This window comes from Cucumis sativus, chromosome 5 (assembly GCF_000004075.3).
Source record: "Cucumis sativus cultivar 9930 chromosome 5, Cucumber_9930_V3, whole genome shotgun sequence".
NCBI lineage: Eukaryota > Viridiplantae > Streptophyta > Magnoliopsida > Cucurbitales > Cucurbitaceae > Cucumis > Cucumis sativus.
Genome location: NC_026659.2, coordinates 26,768,384 through 26,786,027, shown reverse-complemented (window position 1 = coordinate 26,786,027; position 17,644 = coordinate 26,768,384). Strand labels below are relative to the sequence as shown.

General features: G+C 33.6%; 4 protein-coding genes and 1 non-coding gene across 6 annotated transcripts; 1 reads left to right on the top strand and 4 right to left on the bottom strand.

Annotated features, from left to right (window-relative positions):
• Window positions 1-1,132: 1,132 nt before the first annotated feature.
• LOC101219145 (cytochrome P450 CYP749A22) lies at window positions 1,133-3,385 on the bottom strand. The gene is made up of 5 exons (XM_004135381.3): window positions 3,060-3,385; window positions 2,746-2,969; window positions 2,416-2,648; window positions 1,917-2,295; window positions 1,133-1,810 (listed from the first exon to the last, which is right to left on the bottom strand). Exons 1-5 carry the CDS (start codon window positions 3,340-3,342, stop codon window positions 1,364-1,366), a joined length of 1,566 nt encoding a protein of 521 aa, XP_004135429.2. The 5' UTR covers window positions 3,343-3,385; the 3' UTR covers window positions 1,133-1,363.
• Window positions 3,386-4,632: 1,247 nt separating this feature from the next.
• Window positions 4,633-7,847, bottom strand: LOC101219383 (cytochrome P450 CYP749A22). 2 transcript variants are annotated; one of them, XM_004135382.3, is made up of 6 exons: window positions 7,646-7,847; window positions 7,170-7,485; window positions 6,349-6,572; window positions 6,039-6,271; window positions 5,303-5,681; window positions 4,633-5,200 (listed from the first exon to the last, which is right to left on the bottom strand). In XM_004135382.3, the coding sequence occupies exons 2-6, from the start codon at window positions 7,444-7,446 to the stop codon at window positions 4,766-4,768; spliced, it is 1,548 nt and encodes a 515-aa protein (XP_004135430.2). In that variant the 5' UTR covers window positions 7,447-7,485; window positions 7,646-7,847; the 3' UTR covers window positions 4,633-4,765. The 2 variants fall into 2 exon arrangements, with proteins under 2 accessions (XP_004135430.2, XP_031742247.1); XM_031886387.1 differs by having other exon boundaries at window positions 6,349-6,521.
• A 39-nt stretch (window positions 7,848-7,886) lies between these two features.
• Window positions 7,887-10,084, bottom strand: LOC101219621 (cytochrome P450 CYP749A22). Its single transcript, XM_031886386.1, has 5 exons — window positions 9,570-10,084; window positions 9,261-9,484; window positions 8,938-9,170; window positions 8,435-8,816; window positions 7,887-8,355 (listed from the first exon to the last, which is right to left on the bottom strand). Exons 1-5 carry the CDS (start codon window positions 9,862-9,864, stop codon window positions 7,918-7,920), a joined length of 1,572 nt encoding a protein of 523 aa, XP_031742246.1. The 5' UTR covers window positions 9,865-10,084; the 3' UTR covers window positions 7,887-7,917.
• A 3,294-nt stretch (window positions 10,085-13,378) lies between these two features.
• Window positions 13,379-14,847, bottom strand: LOC101211142 (universal stress protein PHOS32). Its single transcript, XM_004135095.3, has 3 exons — window positions 14,245-14,847; window positions 13,979-14,064; window positions 13,379-13,901 (listed from the first exon to the last, which is right to left on the bottom strand). The coding sequence occupies exons 1-3, from the start codon at window positions 14,564-14,566 to the stop codon at window positions 13,596-13,598; spliced, it is 714 nt and encodes a 237-aa protein (XP_004135143.2). The 5' UTR covers window positions 14,567-14,847; the 3' UTR covers window positions 13,379-13,595.
• Window positions 14,848-16,636: 1,789 nt separating this feature from the next.
• On the top strand, window positions 16,637-16,710 carry TRNAI-AAU. Its single transcript has one exon. It is a non-coding gene; the product is annotated as a tRNA-Ile (tRNA).
• The last annotated feature ends 934 nt before the right edge of the window (window positions 16,711-17,644 follow it).

Here is a 17,644-nt window from a genome sequence, read left to right as displayed (position 1 = left end):
AACACCCACAACTAATCGAGAAATTCCATGAAGATGAGTTCTCGTACGTTACTTCTAATGGAAGTCTCAAACTACTTAAAACAATAAAAAAAACACTAAACACCATATATGATTAACCACTTGAAAGAAACAAACAATAATCTAAGGAAAATTGTCAAAAATAGCAAATATGACAAAATATTTACAACATATAAGAAACAATAATGTCGTTGATATGCTTCTATCGATGACATTGATAGACAATGATGAATAGTTGATAAATATTTTAATTTAAAGTTAACACATTGCTATTACACTTAATTGATTTGATAAGAGTGAAGTGAAAAAAATGAATAAAGAGAGAGTAAAGGAATAATGTAGGGCCATGAAGAGAAAGAAGACGTTATAAAGAACCAAAAAAGTCCTTTTATGTGTTGTAAGGAAGAAATATTTATGTTATATGTTTGGAGTTTATACTCAAAACGCAACCTTTAATTGTACAAAACGACAACACACAAACAAATACAAACTCTATCCATCTTCAAAATGGCCGGTTGAAATCAATAGGGACGGCAGATTTAATATAATGATGAACCCGGTTCGCTCAAACACAACAAACAAACACATCACATTATTATTTTTAATAATTATAGCATAGTAAAAAGGGTATAATGTTTTCTTTACTTATTATTAAAACGTCGAAGAATAATATATTACAACATGATTGTAGATATTCCAAGAGCAGATTTGAGTGGAATCAATGACAGATTCGTAAAATGTGTTCTTCACAGTTAAAAGAATAATCACCGTTTGAGTATAGTTAAAATTGAATCAAAATGTGGTGTTGAGCTCTTTGTTCTTTGTTAGCTCAATCTCAAGGTCATCCAAACACACACTCTTCTTTCTTAAAACCATTAAGGCTTTTCTTCTCGGCCCAAATTTTCATTTCCAATGGCCTCATTTTAAGTCCAATTTGGTAATAGGTTTCTCATTCTTGCATTAATCCTCTTGAATTTAAACATAATGAAGAGATAAATTGCTCTAAGTAAACAAACACAATCTTCAAAAGCGATTTGTTATGCTTGTTGGGGTATAAATTGAATGGGTAGCGAATGATGAAGATAAACTATACACTAAGGCTTGAGATCGACTATATCTAAAGACCATTAACACTTGGTTTATCTAAGTTAAATTCATGTTCTTTGAAATCAAATTTGAATAACAAGTCTAATTTATATTACCTTATAAATTTCAAAACTCTGCGTTGAAACAAATATAAATGATTGAATTTAAAGACTAAACACGTTCCAATAAGACTTAATAGCAACTCAACGTTCCAAACGTCCCTCTTCAAGTGGATTGAGAATCACATCATGGAAGTGCTTTATTGATGTGTGGAAAGTGGATGAAGAATGAGTTGAAGTCCATGCTGAGGAGCAATTGTAAGCAACATAGCAGGGGAATGAGCATAGGCAGGGGAGAGAGTGAAGGAGAATCGTTGAAGAATCATGGAGATTGCTATTTTGGCTTCGTTCAATGCAAAGTTCATCCCAACGCAGCTTCGAGGCCCTAATCCAAAGGGGAGATACGTACCGCCACCTGGGTTTCTTTCGGTTGCCTTTGCTATCCCTTCCGAAAATCTTTCTGGCTTGAAATCATCTACGCTTCTCCCCCATAACTCTTCGTCGTGATGAATTGCTGCCGTCGGTATCACTACCTGCACTCCTCTCGGAAGAACTAGCCTCCCCAATCTTGTCTCCTTCTCAACTTTTCTTAATAATGTCATCGCCGGAGGGTATAGCCTTAGACTTTCATGGATGATCATACCCATCTGCACAAACAGTAACAATGTTTCGGTTTGATAACCAATTTAGTTTTTGAACAATTAAGATTATATAAACACTACCTTATGTTTTGTTATTATAATTTATAATTACCGTTTTTAGTTTTGGAAGGGCTTCAAAAGTCGGGTTGCTGTGTCCAAATACGTCGAACACTTCGTTTCTAGCTTTTTCTTGCCATTCTTTATGCAAAGCCAAAAGAAACATAGTCCAAGCCAACAAAACATTGGTGGTCTCATGCCCAGCAAAGTAAAAGGTCTTGCATTCATCAACAACATCTTCCAAACTGATCCTTTGTGAATCTTGAGGATCATTTTTGGCCTTCACTAACAATCCTAAAAAGTCATTCCCATAATCATTTGCTTCATCATTATTCAACTTCTCTTCTCTTGCTTTTATGATTTCCACGAAGCAATCTTTCATCTTCTTTTCAAGACTCTGCCCTTCAATATCATCTTTTGATTTCAATATCTTACTGCGTCCTCAAAACACACAAACATTTAGGGAAAGAATTAATGCTACATAATATTAAATACTGCAACAACAAAAAAAGCAAAATTATTATCAAAAGGCGAAGAGACAATCTTAAAAGTACCTGATCACAGGAAGTCTAACTTTATATCTATTTGTAATGGATAACTCACAAAGCCTCTGCAGCATTTGGAATACATTTCTTCCTTGTTCATAACTACTTCCAAAAGCAGTATGTGAAATGACATCCAAAGTATAAACCTTAAAATGTTTGAACACATCAATCTCTTTGTCTTCATGATGTGCCCATTCTTCAACCATTGTCTCAGCACATTGAACCATTGATGGGATCATGTTCTGCAAAATTGTAAAACAATGAGGGCTTTTTCTTCTTCTTTCAATTATTTTAAAATTGATGAGTAAATATCAAAATTATACTCAGGGGTAAATTTACTTTGAGGTTATCTCCATGAAAAGCAAAATGAGCAAGTTTTCTAGAGTTGACCCATTTTTGACCCTCTGCTGTGGCAAGTCCATTTCCAAAAATTTTATGAATGTGGCCTTGAAGTTTTGCCTTTGGGAAGCTTTTGTGTTGGTTGTTGAGCACTTCCTTGATCAGCTCTGGCTCTGTTATGACTAAATGAGCCTCTGCCCCAAACCATTGAACATAGTTCCTTCCTGTTTTTCCACACCACCAAATAATCAATTAGTAACTGATTGCAGTTTATATCATAATCCAAACGAGCTGTGTTATATATATATATATACCATATTGGTTGAGCCAAGAGAGAATATGAGGAAGAACCCTAGGAAGTATACGGTGAGAGAGTTGCATTGGTTTAGCCATAGCCTTGATTCTTTTTGAGTACATCTCTTTGGTGTTGCCATGTATGAAATTGTATGATGGGCCTTGGACCCCTTGCGCTCTCATCAACCGTTGAATCTTCATAGGATTCCACCATAGCCTTCCTAAAAGCTTGAAGATGACACTTCCAAAAAGGATAACCCCAAATATCAATATTGAACTGTAGTAGTTCATAGTAATATCCATTGATGGACTTCGTTAGTTGTTTCTTCCTTGATCTTTTATTCTCTTTGTGATTCAGTTCATTTGTGTTTATGTTCCTTAAAAACAGGGTTTTAATGTTTATTTTTTCTTAAGCAAATTATTTTGTGGTTGCCACGTGGCGAGCAGTGGTCAACAATGGCAAAGCAGAAACATTGAAAATTCAATTTCACATTCCTATGAATAACTTAATTCCAAAGTAATATGTTGACTTTTTTTTTCTTAATTTCTTCTTTTTTAATCTTTTAAGTTTTTTTTTTTTTTTTTAAATTTGGGTCTCCATTACTTAAATCTTATTTTAATTTAGTCGTTGGAAATTAAATTTTACCAAATTTAGTTAAATAATAATAACATGAAGAAATGACTATGTTTTCAAAACTTAAGAGTAAAAAATGCCAATGGAAAACAAAAATTATATGTTTTTTAAAATCAACAATAAATGACTACAATTAAGGTTTATTTGAATGTTTGAATGTTTAAACTTTTATTTGAATGTTTGGATGTTTGACATTTTTTGCACCATGGTCTGCATTTATAATCTATAGAAAAGAATAATTACCAAAATAAATAATCTATAAAAATTTGTGAGATTACTTTGCTTGTTGTGCAAGTATAATTTCTTCTCATTTTTATTTTGAGTAATTTGCAAGTTTAATTTCAAACTATGCGGCTCACTAACTTATGCATTAACACATGTTCAATACTTTTTCTAATTTTCTTTGGAAAATTTGTAGGACTGCATGTCAAGCTCTTTTCTTAGATCTTCTGTCGTGGCAAAAAGAGAATGACGAAAGAATGATTTTCAAAATGAATATTCTTCGATTTTGGATATTACTTTATTTGTGATATTATTCTGTTTCCTTTCTTTTAAAGATTGGGTGTTGGAATTTTCTATATAAGTTTATTTCATACTCATAATGTGAGTGTGTCGAAAAGGAAAAAAAAAGTGCGAAAAGCAATTACTTTACTTTGCAGTTGTCTTAAGAAAATGACGTTGTGTTATCTTGATCGAAGTTCTGCTGGTTAAGAGTTTCGTGTTGTATCAATAGCTTGTAATTTAATATCTTTCTGGTTAATTAAAGTCATAACATGTTGATTATGATTGAATATTTTCGAAGTAATAAGATATATGATCATAGGTCAAGAATGATGTGTCATCAAACCGGGTTAACAATGGTGTGTGTCGTCTCTATTTAGTGTTCTCCTTGTTGTTAACTATTGTCACTAAAGACCGTTTACTTGATTTCTTTTGCTCAAACAATTGCAAGGGAGAAAGACCGAACCAATCGTAGTAATAATAATAATAATAATAATAATGTAGTTTTGCCATATATTTGTTCAAATTTAGAGTACCAACCATACATACATGTATCTTATTAACACCCAAACAGTGTTCATTTCAATCTTTTTAATCTGCTATTGAATTTAGTATCACTTGAACTCCATTCTGGGGGCTAATGGTTAACAACTGCGCCGGCATGTGTGCATAGGCCGGCGATAGCCTGAAGGAGTATCTCTGTAGAATCATTGACATTGCAATTTTGGCTTCGTTCATTGCAAAGTTCATCCCCACACAGTTTCGAGGCCCCAATCCGAACGGGATATACGCAGCCGAGTTGTTTTCGGTGGCTTTCCCCACCCCTTCTGAAAATCTTTCTGGTTTGAATTCATGTGCGTCCTCCCCCCAAAACGTTGTGTCATGATGAACTGCTACTGTAGGAATTGTCAGCATAGTCGCTGTAGGAACCACCAGGTTTCCTAGTCTCACTTCCTTCTCTACTCGCCGTGCTACTGGCATTGCCGGTGGATATAGCCTCAGACATTCATTGATGATCATCGCCATCTGTCCATAGTAAAAGCAAACACACAGTTTGTATAAGTATTTACATGATAATAGATCAGGAGATCCTAGTTTCCATATTCATCTATACGTCATAATTCTTACTGTTTTTAGTTTTGGAAGGCCTTCCAAAGTTGGGTTGTTGTGTCCAAATACATCCAACACTTCATTTCTTGCTTTTTCTTGCCATTCTTTATGCAAAGCCAAAAGAAGCATAGTCCAAGCCAACAAAACATTGGTGGTCTCATGTCCAGCAAAGTAAAATGTTTTGCATTCATCAACAATGTCTTCCATAGAAATGCATTGTGATGTTTCAGGGTCGTTCTTCGCCTTTATTAATAATCCCAGAAAGTCATTCCCATAATCATTTGCTTCACCATTCCTCAACTTCTCTTCTCTCTCTTTTATGATTTCCATGAAGCAATCTTTAAGTCTCTTTCCAAGCCTTTCTCCTTCATAATCATCTTTTGATTTCAAAATTTTACTGCAAACAAATCAAAACTAGAGTTAAGACACAAGCAAAAAGCATCAACAGTAAAAAAAACGACACAAAAAATGTTTTACTAACAGTATGCTGGCTATGTCCACGAGCAAAGTGAAAGTAGTTTTATAATTAGCGAGACCCCGTTCTTGATCATTTGGAGTACCAGATAACAAAATCAAAATATTCCAACAAATAGTTTCATTTCTATTAACATAACATCAACTTTCATCAAGTAATTTAGGAACTCAACAAACAAAAGTAAGCCCCCCATTTGATAGAACTAAAACATTTGAATTCCAAGTCTTGAGAGTAATGTTTATAAGTTCAATTTTCAACTATTGAACAAGGCTAAATTACCTGATTATAGGTAGCCTAATTTTGTATCCATTTCTGATTGATAGCTCGCAAAGCTCTCGTAGCATGTGGAAGATTTTCTTTCCTTGTTGGTAACTACTCCCAAAAGCAGTATGAGAAATGACATCCAAAGTGAATACTTTGAATTCTTTGAACGCATCCAATTCTTTGCCTTCATAATTCTTCCACCCTTCAATCATCTTCTCACCACACTCAATCATGGTTGGGATCATGTTCTGCAGTACACTCGCAATAATCTCAAACAGTTCAATCAAATCTCGACAAAACTAAAATCAAGTATGAAGTTAATTACTTTGAGACTGTCTCCATGGAAAGCAAAGTTAGCTATTCTCCTGGAGTTGGCCCATCTTTGACCCTCTGCTGTGGCAAGTCCATTTCCAAAAATTCTATGAATGTGGCCTTTGAGTTTTGCTTTTGGGAAGCTCTTTTGTCGATCATGGAGCACCTCCTTGATCATCTCTGGGTCTGTAATCATTAACTGAGCATCAACTCCAGACCACTGAAGATAGTTCCTCCCTGTTTGACAATTCCAAGCACTCGCACCGATAAAAACAGACATCCAATTGAAAAAGAAGCTGTTTAATTATAAGTTAATTCATTAACTTTCAAAGTTGAGTTTAATAGACCCCTTTAACATTTTTTAATAGATTTAGACAACAATCAAGTCTAAGTCTCAATTTCGTATTTAATAAGTAATAACCATTCGTTTGCAAGATATTATACTCAAAAGCAATGGTTAAGAGACCTATTACAATACTATTTAAAATTCAAGAATCTATTCCTAAAAGCACAGCTCTAAAAGTTTAGAAACCAGACTCAGTCGTTAACGAAAAGGAAAATGTTATTAAATTGACAAACCAAGCAAAGAAAGTGAGAAAAGATCAACACAGATTTACATACTTCACTATCAGTGTGTTAAACTATCAAATAATATAGACTGCAAAAATGGCAAGTAAGATTAAAAGGTTTATATATGACACATCTCTAAGCCTTGAATCCACAGTCGTAAATAACATAAATCTCATTTGGTTGGTCATTTACATTCAAAGTTTCAGATAACGGATTCAAGGCTGTCCCAACACAACAATTGAAAGTTCAAGATGATTTTTGTACCGTAAAGGTTGAGCCAAGAGTGAACACAAGGCATAACTCTGTGGAGAATGTTATGGGAAAGGTCCATGGGTGTAGCCATGGCCTGCATTCTTTTGATGTAAACATCTCTGGTATTGCCTTGGATGAACTTAAAAGAAGGACCTTGAATCCCCTGTGACCTCATGAACCTCTGAATCCTCATGGGAGTCCACCATAGTTTGACAAAGAGCTTGAAGACCCCAAAAAGAAGACACCCAGATAGAAATATTGAAATGTAATTGATGATCGTACACTCCATCACATCTCACTTTTTCTTCTAATTGCTTCAAGATGGCATCTGATATTGCAATTGAAAGACAATCGGTTTCTGAGAAACTTCCATTTGTAATTATTAAGATTGAAAATTGAAAGTTAGGTTGCTTTGATTCAGTTTGATACTCTGAAGTACTTTTTCTCTTTTTTGATTAACAAAAAGTTTGAAAGAGAAAAACACAAACCTGAGGTTTGGTCCCAATTAAACTAGAGAGCGGAGGAAAATGATTACGGCGCCAGAGGTTAAAATAGCAGGAACGAAGGGATGGAGGGAGGGAGTGGGAGGATGAAGATAAAGGGGAAAAATCAGAGGAAGTCAACGTATTCGCCTGCCTTCATTCATACTTCAAAGCTCAATAATGCAGAGCTCAATAACTTACAATACCTTTTCGGTGTTAAAGTTAAAACAATCTATTCTTACATCAAACAAATTTACGTTTTTGTTTTTTTCTTTATTCTAATTTGATATCGAACGAAGAATGACTTGAAGTCCCTGTTGGGGGCAAGTAGTGAGAAACTGGACGGGCGTGTGAGCGTAGGCAGGGGAGAGGGTAAATGAGTACTTTTGTAGAATCATTGACATAGCAATTTTGGCCTCATTGATGGCAAAGTTCATCCCCACACAATTTCGAGGACCTAACCCAAATGGAAGATACCCAGCTGAGTTTCCTTCGATCGTTTTGGAGACCCCTTCTGCAAATCTTTCTGGTTTGAACTCATGTACATCTTCCCCCCAAAATTCTTTGTCGTGATGGACTGCGATGGTTGGTATCATCAGCTGCAGAGACGTCGGAAGAACGAGGCTCCCCAACTTTACTTCCTTCTCCACCACTTGGCGTGATACGGTCATTGCCGGGGGATACAACCTCAAAGTTTCGTTGATGATCATTGTCATCTGTATAAGAAAGGTTATATTAACAAATGGTAATTAAGTATTGATGTTAAAATTAAAGAATGATATGTCAAAATCTTACTATTTTTAATTTAGAAAGGGCTTCATACGTTGGATTGCTGCTGTGTCCAAAAATCCTAAACACTTCATCTCTAGCTTGTTCTTGCCATTGTTTATGAAGGGCAAGAAGAAACATAATCCAAGCTATCAAAACATTTGTTGTTTCATGTCCAGCAAAGTAAAACGTTTTGCATTCTGCCACTATCACATCCATTGTTATCCTCTCTGATTTTTCACCTTCATTTTTTGCCTTCACTAACATTCCTAGAAAATCATTCCCATACCCTTCCCCTCCTCCATTCTTTGATCTATCTTCTCTTCCTCTTATTATCTCAGTGAAACATTCTTTCATTCTCTTCTCCAGTCGCTCTCCTTCTACGTCGTCTTTCGATCTCAATATCTTACTGCAAAACAACCACACCGTTTCACAAAAAAAGAACTAGTGATCGTTACAGTTCTTACAAACATTTTGATATCATCATGATTTCGATGACTCGTTTGGAGTTGGGGGGTTATTATGAATACCTGATTATAGGAAGCTTAATTTTGTATCCATTTCTGATAGACAAATCAGTAAGCTGTTGTAACATGTGAAAAATATTCAATCCTTGCTGGTAGCTACTCCCAAAAGCAGTACGAGAAATAACATCCAAAGTGTAAACTTTCAATTCTTTGTACACATCCAATTCTTTGCCTTCATGATTCTTCCACCCTTCAATCATCTTCTCACCACACTCAATCATGGTTGGAATCATGTTCTTAATTAATTTGAAAAACAGAAGAAAAAGAAAAATTATTAATTATTAACATGATATGAATTACATATTACTGATTAGTTAATTAATTACTTTGAGACTGTCTCCATGGAAAGCAAAATTGGCAATTTTTCTAGACTTTGCCCATCTTTGACCCTCAGAAGTGACAAGTCCATCTCCAAAAATTCTAAGTAAATCCCTTCCAAGTTTTGCTTTTGGGTAATTCTTTTGTTTATCGTTCAACACTTCCTTGATCATTTCTGGGTCTGTAATGATTAATTGTGCTTCAATCCCATACCACTGCAAGAAGCTCCTCCCTGTTTAATTTCCACAAAACCCACTTTTCATTATGAAAAAACTTGATTAAAAGCATAATAGCTAGAGAGATTTTGACACATATACCGTAATCATTGAGCCAGGAATGAACATGAGGAATAACTCTAGGGAGTATATTGTGAGAGAGCTCCATAGGAGTAGCCATGGCTTGCATTCTTTTGGTGTACATATCTCTCATGTTGCCTTGTATGAATTTGTAAGAAGGGCCATTAATCCCTTGGGACCTCATTATCCTTTGAATCCTCATGGGAGTCCACCAAAACTTGCTCACCAACTTCATGATATTGCTCATCAAAATGACACACCCAACTACAAGACTTGGAATTATAATGTATTTGCTTAGAACATCCATTATCCTCATTATTATTACTATTGCCTCTCTTTGTTCTTTCAGTTTAATTCTCAATATTTACCTTGGGGATTTATATATAGTACTAACAGTGAGAATAATTTAGAAATGCCTCATTGGAATCTTCATATATAAAGAAATCACTTATTAAATGGCATTTGATAACATCATTATGATTTCATTAAATCAAAAATGCAAAAAGCTTACCTCATCACTTAAGTCATCAAAGACTTTGCTTATTAATCTACTCTACTCTTTGTACTTTAGGCATTGTATATATATATTTTTTTCTTAAAGGTAGTTTTTGACATTTTAATTTTTATGATTTTCTTAATTAAATTTAAAAAAACATTTTTAAAATCCTATCCAGACTATCAAATGGTTGTTATCTATAATAGCTCGTAAATATTTTGTATTTTTAACAATATTTCTAAATATAAATTGGTTAAATTTTCAATTTAAGAAAACCTATGAGGAAATTCCTTAATAAGAAGTCTTGCCAATTTTGATTAAATGTAAATTGAATTGGTTACATAATCTTTTGTAATTTTATTAGTCTTGGAAATATCACCTCTAATACCCAAACTATATAAAACAAGAAACAAATATAACCCAACAAAATTGAGAAAAAAGACAAATTAAATAACTTTCAATGCTATAAAATTCCAAATTAACCCATAAAATTAGCTTGATGCAGTTTACAAATTTAGGTTTTATACAATTTTGGACAGTCTCATTTATCTTATAGGAAAAGGTCATATAGACATAACACTAAAAAAGAAAAGGTTGGAATTGATCATTGTCATAGGTATTAAATTTCATGTTTATATATACATTTTCCTTTCTATAGACATCAACATTATCTTCGTTACATCCAAATTAACCCATAAAAATTAGGGTTTAGTAAAGGTTCAGTTGAGAAGATGTGGATGCTCATAAGATTAAACATTTTATATTAATAATAAGATAGGATTAAAAGTAGAGAGATAAGAAGATTATAGGAACAATGCATTACATATATAATTAGAATAATTAATAATGATGATTAAGTAGGCCTACGAAGGTTTGCAAAATAAGCAGCAGGGTTCTTCTCAAAAGCAGCCCTGGGGATGTACCCATCTTGTCCGGGAGCTTTCATCATCTTCGGATTTCCAGACATTAAAGAAGTCACCATCACGACGAGTGAAGCAACTCCCATCACTCCTCCAATTATTGCTGTCACGATATTATTATCCATTCCTTGCTACCTCTTCTGTCAATTAATTAACAAGATTTGTGGATAGATATGTAAGATTAGGGTTTAGTTTGATGATCAGGAGAATGGAGGATTGTACTGTATATATAGAGATGGTAGGATTATTATCCATTCCTTGCTACGTCTTCTGTCAATTAATTAACAAGATTTGTGGATAGATATGTGAAGATTAGGGTTTAGTTTGATGATCAGGAGAATGGAGGATTGTACTGTATACATAGAGATGGTAGGATTATTGGGAAATGGAAACTTGTTTTAATTTTCAATTAAAGCTATATAGAGAACATAAAAAAAATGGTTCGTTTTCTTTTGCATAATTTTTTGAGATTTTTGGGAATTGTATATTACCATTACAACTTAATTCTTTCAAATGACATATATATATATATATTTGGGTTAAATCCTCCTTTGATTTGATAGCTTACTTTGATTTTCCTCATTAACATTATGTTAATTTTTAAGTGATACAATGATGAGGAACTATTTCGCGTCCCCTCTTCGAGTTTCGTATTTTTCAATTATAGTTATAAATTGAAATCTTGAAGTAAATCGTAAGAACGTTGAGTAACTCATATAGAAAATAATTTGGTCTCTCAAATTGCAAATAGTTTTTTTCTACGATTAATCAATTTAAATAATATGATTAAATTAATTTAAGATGGATTAAAAGTACATGAAAAAACTCCTAAAACACATTTAAGAAAATAAATTATGCATTTTTTTGTGGTTTAGAGATGTATTTTGATAATAAATTTAGAAATTAAATTACAATTAATATAAGGAATAATGTTTAGAATTAAAAAGATAAAGAAAATTGGTATGGAAATTTTGGAAATGACAAAATCTAATATCAATTTCCAATTCAATTAAGGAAGAAAAAGAGAGTTCCCCTCTTGGGGACTATGCCATCCTTCACTACCACTTCATCATTTTCTTTATTTTCACAAAAAAGTATTCACTTTAAGTAAATACATAAATAAATTCACTAAAGGATAAGTTGATTTGAATTTAATTATAGTCAATTCTTGGTCATTAATAAACTTATATGAATATAGGACGTCACATTTCTCGATGATCAAACTTGTGTTAGGCTTTTCCATGCAATTGCCTATTTCTGTAAATCCACCTTTTTCTTTTTCCTTTTCTGATTCTCTCACAAAATGCTTCTTGACTCCCAAGTCAATCACCACTGATATCTTGAAACGTGTCTCGAGAACCCCAGAGGCAAGGACGATCACCCATCTATTTAAACCCATCTCTCTGTTTTACCCTCAAAACACATCAGACAGAGAGATTGAAACAGAGAGCGATTGAAATGAGCGGAGAGCCGGATAACGGAGGGTCGAAGGCGGCGAAGATCGTGGGGGCAGTGGTGGGGTTTGCGACTTTCATTGGGTGTGTGGCGAGCATGTTCTCGGCGGACTCTGAAACTGCCGGTGACAGGAGAACGATGAAGGCTCCGGGAAAACATGGGGAGGAAATGTACAGAGATGAGTTTGAGAAGGATCCTTCCAAGTATTTCAGAGACCTGCGGAAGAAATGAGATCTCTATAATAAACTAAAGCTCCTGATAATATAATAATAAATTAATTAGTTTTGGTAATTATGTGGGGGTTTGTTTTCGTTGTTGTTGATTTTCTGCCTTTATGAATGTTGTGTGATGATGAGGACACTGTGTGGGTGAGTTCTTATGGGGATTGAGTTTCAAAGTATGGAATGAAATGGGAGCTTCATGCAAGTTGGTAAGTTTTTCTGTCATGTAAAGCAACATAATTCTCCCTCCTTTATAATATGATTGTTCGTTCGTTTTCTTGTTCCTTCCTCTCTTAAATCCGACTTAGATTACACTCTCTCACTCGGCCAAAAGGCATTTTCTATATGGTTCTGGCAGTGGACGTCCATTTTTCTATTATCATGAGTCATGAACAAGCATATACTCTAGATTTCTCTCAACAAAGACTTATGTTTTAATACATGCTGCTAAATGTTGGTGTAACCTAGACTAAACGTTTGTGTAACATAGTTTGAATGAACATTTAGTTTTTATTAAATGATTGTTTAGTTATATATCAAATGATCGTTCAATGATTGTTTAGCTATATGTCTTTGTGTAAGATCAAATATAAAATAGCAAAAATTGTCTAATATTGTATGATTGGCACTCTACATACCCCTAGTGGGTTAACTAATTGAACATTCGTCCTTGTTTGCTATTCTTATTTTGACAACTTAATATCATTGGATATAATTAATATCAAGTCCATTCAACCATTAGAAAATAATAATTAAATTGAAGAAAAAAAAAACCCACACCAAAAACAAACAAATATAAATTAGACCCAAAGGGTTGATAGTCAAGTTTCCCCATCTAAATCACAATTCACAATTCTCTCCATTTTTCAATTACATTATTTACATCATCCCCATCTCTGAAAACAGAGAGATTTGACATTCAATCAAAGCCACAATTCAATTTGTAAATTTAGTTTTAAGCCAAAAGCCAGAAATCCTTTTGTCGCTTTGTAGTGATCAAATAACCTCCCAATTTCTTGCTCTTCCTTCTCACTGCAATTGCCATACAACTCGCATTCTGTATACAATACTCCACCACGCCCCCACTGCTCCCACCACCACCGCCCCACCGCTGCCCTGCCCACACCATCAAAAGCCGCCATGTCGTCGACCTTTTCTTCTGCCCCAATACCAACAACGACGCCTCTCTCTTCCTCGCTTCTTCCACTATCACTGCCCCCTTCTCCTTCCCTCCTTCCACTACCACAACTTCCGTTTCCACCTAACAGAAACACAAAAATTTTCAAAAGCTGACCCAAATTTCTACCTTTGGTTCCCACCTTGGAATCAAAATATTACCTCAGGTCTCTTCAATTGGCATAAAGTTCTCATTGAATGAACCAATTCATATGCTCTTGGTGCTGTCTCCTTATTGGGTCCTTCCCCTATAAAGTAAACAAGAAACAGAATCGACACTAGGTGGTTTATAATTGACAACAAATTTAGGTCGTTTCTGAAGAGTAGACAACAAATTCACCACATTTCAAACAAAAATTTAAACAAAGATGTGAAAGAAAGAAAAAAAAGAAAGAAAGAAAAGAGAGAAAATGTGGGTGAATTTGGACCTTTAGATGAAGGTTTAGTGACATGGAGAAGAAGAATGTTGTCTTGAATTTGGACAGTATGAGAGAGAGCCCAATGAAGAGCTCCTTCAGCTTCAATGGTGGAATCAACAACAATCATGATCTTCCTTCCAATTCCCATCACTGCCTTATTACTTTGATCAACTCCAACATGATCATTCTTCTCATCTAAACAATCATCAATCTTCTTGCTCGGACCGGTTTTCACCGAAACAAAGTCCGGTTTGGATTGAATAGGGACTCTAACATGAGGCCGTATCCGGTTCAGGCAGAAACTTGGCAATTTTGCTCCGGTTTTACCCATTTCTGGAGATGGGGTTTGCTTCAAAACAAGAAATCAGTATGAGAAAGAGAAGAAGAAGAAGAAGAATGTTAGATTATTTTTTTGGTTTGGTGTCGGTAAAGAGACATTGTGATTGTGAATCACATAGTTTTAGTTTCTTTTTTTAAAATTTTATTTGCTTTGTAATGATTTCTAGATTTAAATTTATTCTTTTATGTTGTGGGGCTTATTACCAAACGTGCTAGTCATGAAACATTGTAGGCCCATTGTATCTTCTTCGCCATAGCCATTAGCCAGCCTGTTTCTCTTCACTTCTCATATCATTTTACATCTCTCTTCTCTTTTATGATTCTCCATTATTCTTTACACATTCTCCCAGTCAAGGCTTTTGTTCGTTTCTCATCAAATATTAGGACTCAATCCTGTTCAACCTAAACTTAGTATAGTACGTACCTAAGTTGCTTTTGTAAAATTTTTTTATTGTTTCTTTCAACAAATACTTGAAGTTATGACTTTATGGACTAAAGTATTGTTACGTTAGTATAGATAATATTAGGGTCCAATCATTTCTTGTAGTTTCATCTTCAAATATTTTTACACATCAACGTTAGGAAGAAACGAGGGGTTAAATATATGTATATATTTTTTAATTGAGAAGTTGATTCCTACATCCTTTTTCTTTATGGAAGGTTAATAACTTTTTTTTTCCTTTAGCGTAATTGAAAAGCAAAGTGATGAGTAGTGATGGTTGAAAGAGTAATTAAGTTGGATTTGATTAAAAGCTTAATTGCCAATAAAAGAAAAAGTTGGATAATTATTATGAGTACTTTAGGTGTCACCCAATCTATAAATTAACCAAATTTCAGCTTATTCACTGCCATTACTCATCACCTTTTTCTTCGTAGGACTCTTCTTCTTTTGTTAAAAAAGAAAATTCCATTTCTTAATCATTTCAAAACTATTATAGAAGGTTCATTTTCAAATGGAATGGAGTAACGATATGTAGATGTTAATCTTTGTTATTCGAAATTTAGAGTGCTTTTTCCATATTTCATATTCTTTCTACATTTTAACTCTTTTTTATATAGTTACAAAAATATGAGTATTTATTATTAGTTGAATAAGTGGGATATTTTTTTTAAAGCTTAGGATGTTTACCTTTACAAAAAGTAGAGTTCACTTTGTCAAAAGGGGGATTTTTTTTTTCTTTTTCAACTTATGTTTTTGACTATGTACCCTAAAAATGAAAGGCAATTTCATGTGATCCCTATAAAGAAGAGAAGTAATATGAGTGGAGTCGTAAGCATTATTGACATATTTAGTATAAATCAAGGAGCTCGAATAAGATGTATCTATACATATGATATCAATATCATTAGCTAGCGTAATGGTAAAACTGTCTTCTAACTTCATTTATATTCATGTTTAAGCCTTCTTATTCGTTTGTTAGTAATTGTGGGTTATTTGGTGTATTAGGATTGAGAGTATAAAGGTAAATAATGATAAAAGAAGAAATTTAATCTCAAGATTTTCCACAACAACCATAAGAAAAAGAAAAAGAAAAGGCAGAAAAGGAAAAGAATGGAATATTCATCAAACTTTGGTTGATAATAAAATTTGATAAGAGATGGATTAAATATTATGTTATGAGACAAAATGAATGATTGAGCTTTTGCATTATTGATTATTCTGAGAAATACAGAGAGGTTGCAATCATGGAAATATTCATACAATGGAAATGGAAGAAGAATTCTTAAACATAGGATTTTTATATGTTATGCCCCAAACTCTCCCATTCATCCGTTACAAATAAATTATACGTTTAGTCCTTAAACTCCTACGTTTGGTTAAATGGAATGTTTCGATTAAATATTTGACTCATTTTATATTTTTTAAATTCATATGAATAGAAAATTCAACGTATTAAATGCAAAATTGTAATTTCATGGAATTATTTCACACCATCATCAAAGTTTTTATAGACTAATTTAGAGTTTAACCTAAAATATATCTCTCGACAATTTCAAAATCTAATTCTATTATATATTTGCAAAAGATCTCTTTAAAGAATTAAACATCATATCAACAAATGGCCTATTAGCTCAGTTGGTTAGAGCGTCGTGCTAATAACGCGAAGGTCGCAGGTTCGAGACCTGCATGGGCCATTTTTAGTCTTATTATTATTGGATTTATTTTCGAACCGGGCCGATGCTAGGCCCAAATACGTAATGGTCTCTTGGGCCAAATAACTTGGAATGCACACTTTCGAACCGGGTCGATGCTAGGCCCAAATACGTAATGGTCTCTTGGTCTAAATAACTTCGGAATGCACACTAACTCTTGGTTTGATTGTTGGGAACTACTTTTTAATATTTTAAAGAAAATAGTTCAAGCAACAAACTCCAAATGGTAGAATGTAAGTCCGATAGTGAAAGAGGTTGGGTAGATCCAATAGGCTCACTCTCAATCATGGTGAGGACTTCATCCTTCCATAGCGTTGTTGGTGAAACGACTTTTGATTGAGTCAAAGATTAAGCGTTGTCTTTTTCAAGTTCTAAGACTAAGATGACGAAGAAATCCTAAGGGTTTAACTCCAACTAATAAGGACCTACAAACTACATTTCAACTAAATTAATTATTTGTCTTTTTATCTTCCTAAAATAATTTAAGTATTAGAATTTACATGAAAAGCACTACAGTAGGTACGTCTTCTATTTTCATTACTTTATAGATGATCTTCTCTTTTTATACATTACAAATTTATCGTTATTGATATGAAAATTTGTCATCTAACAATGACAATGAATGTTTGTTTAATATACCTAAAAATGAACCAACAAGACATGAAAGGGCATCAACCCAATAAAACCAAAGAGATAAAATTTACAACTCATCACCAAAACTCACATGCATCGATCTATTTTGCTTCATTATTATATATTAGAGTGTGTATGTAATATATCATCATCACATTATATATATATATATATATATTTGACATTAACCCCATCAAGAAAGTTGTTGTCTCCTTTTTTGTTTATTAAATTTTTTCAATCAAGTGACCATCTTTTTTCTTTTCTTTGGGTATTTGAGCACCAT